The 1118-nt window shown below is 47.0% G+C and overlaps 1 protein-coding gene across 1 annotated transcript; it reads left to right on the plus strand.

Moving 5' to 3' along the window:
• On the plus strand, nt 1-873 carry LOC311048463 (UV excision repair protein RAD23 homolog A-like; the record flags this gene model as incomplete). The annotated part of the gene is made up of 1 exon (XM_084061721.1): nt 1-873. One exon carries the CDS (start codon nt 1-3, stop codon nt 871-873), a length of 873 nt encoding a protein of 290 aa, XP_083917847.1.
• Between the last annotated feature and the right edge of the window lie 245 nt (nt 874-1118).

Raw genomic sequence — 1118 nt, forward strand, 5'->3', positions numbered from 1 at the left:
ATGTCGGACTTGTCGGAGCCAGGGAAAACCTCAGCCAAAATTCAGGTTACCTTGAAAACACTTCAAGAGGAGACGTTTAAAATAGATATCGATTTAGAGGAGACGGTGAAGATGCTGAAAGAAAAGATTGAACATGAGAAAGGGAAGGACATTTTTCCAGTTGATGGACAGAAACTGATGTATGCAGACAAAGTACTGAGCAATGACACAGCTCTCAAAGAGTACAAAATACATGAGAAAACTGTTGTTATCGTCATGGTAGAAAGCCCTGAACCAACCCCAACAGATGCCCAGACGTCTGCTGCCTCAGCTCCTGCTACTACAGCTCCCACAGCCCCAGATGGCTCAGCTTTGGGCCCTGACACCCCATCAGAAGAAGAGGGTGCACCTAAAGAGGACAAGACAGAAGAGGAGATACCACCCACAACTGCTGCCCCAACTTCAACCATTACTACCATGGCCACCTCTTCTGAAACTGAAAGAAAAGCAACTTTGTTAGATGCCGCTATTTCAACTATGGTGATCGGCCAGTCTCACGAAAATCTAGTGGTAGACCTGATGTCGATGGGGTATGGGAGAGAGAAGGTGTTGGAGGCTCTCAGAGCCAGCTACAACAACCCAGACAGAGCCGCGGAGTATCTGTTCACAGGACTCCCAGGCAGGGGGGAACACCGCACAGGAAGGGCTGACTCTGGGAGCGGAACGCCAGTTGGCCAGCAAACATCCCAGGATGAAGAGGCCATTGAGAGGTTAAAAGCCATGGGATTTCCAGAGAGTCAGGTTATATCAGCCTACTTTGCTTGTGAGAAGAACGAGAACATGACTGTAGACATGCTTTTAGAGCAGAACGTCGATGATATTGATACTATTTAGTTTTCTTGATGGTCAAGGCGTCCGGCAACAAAATCTTCCCAATATGCCAAGTACTCCACTGATGGGTATTGTTGAGGGAATTCTCAAGAAAAGAAAATGATTCTACACAAAGATGAACCAATTGTTAGAGGACAAACAAAGCCTCTTGGTGACTCTTGGCTTTACCACCCAACAGGGAAGAGGGGGGCTGCACCAGAGAGGAAGGGCTGAGTGTGGGTGTTGTAGAATATTAACAATAATGAAAA

The sequence above is a fragment of the Gymnoscopelus microlampas genome (genome assembly GCF_963454915.1).
Source record: "Gymnoscopelus microlampas genome assembly, chromosome: 7".
Lineage (NCBI taxonomy): Eukaryota > Metazoa > Chordata > Actinopteri > Myctophiformes > Myctophidae > Gymnoscopelus > Gymnoscopelus microlampas.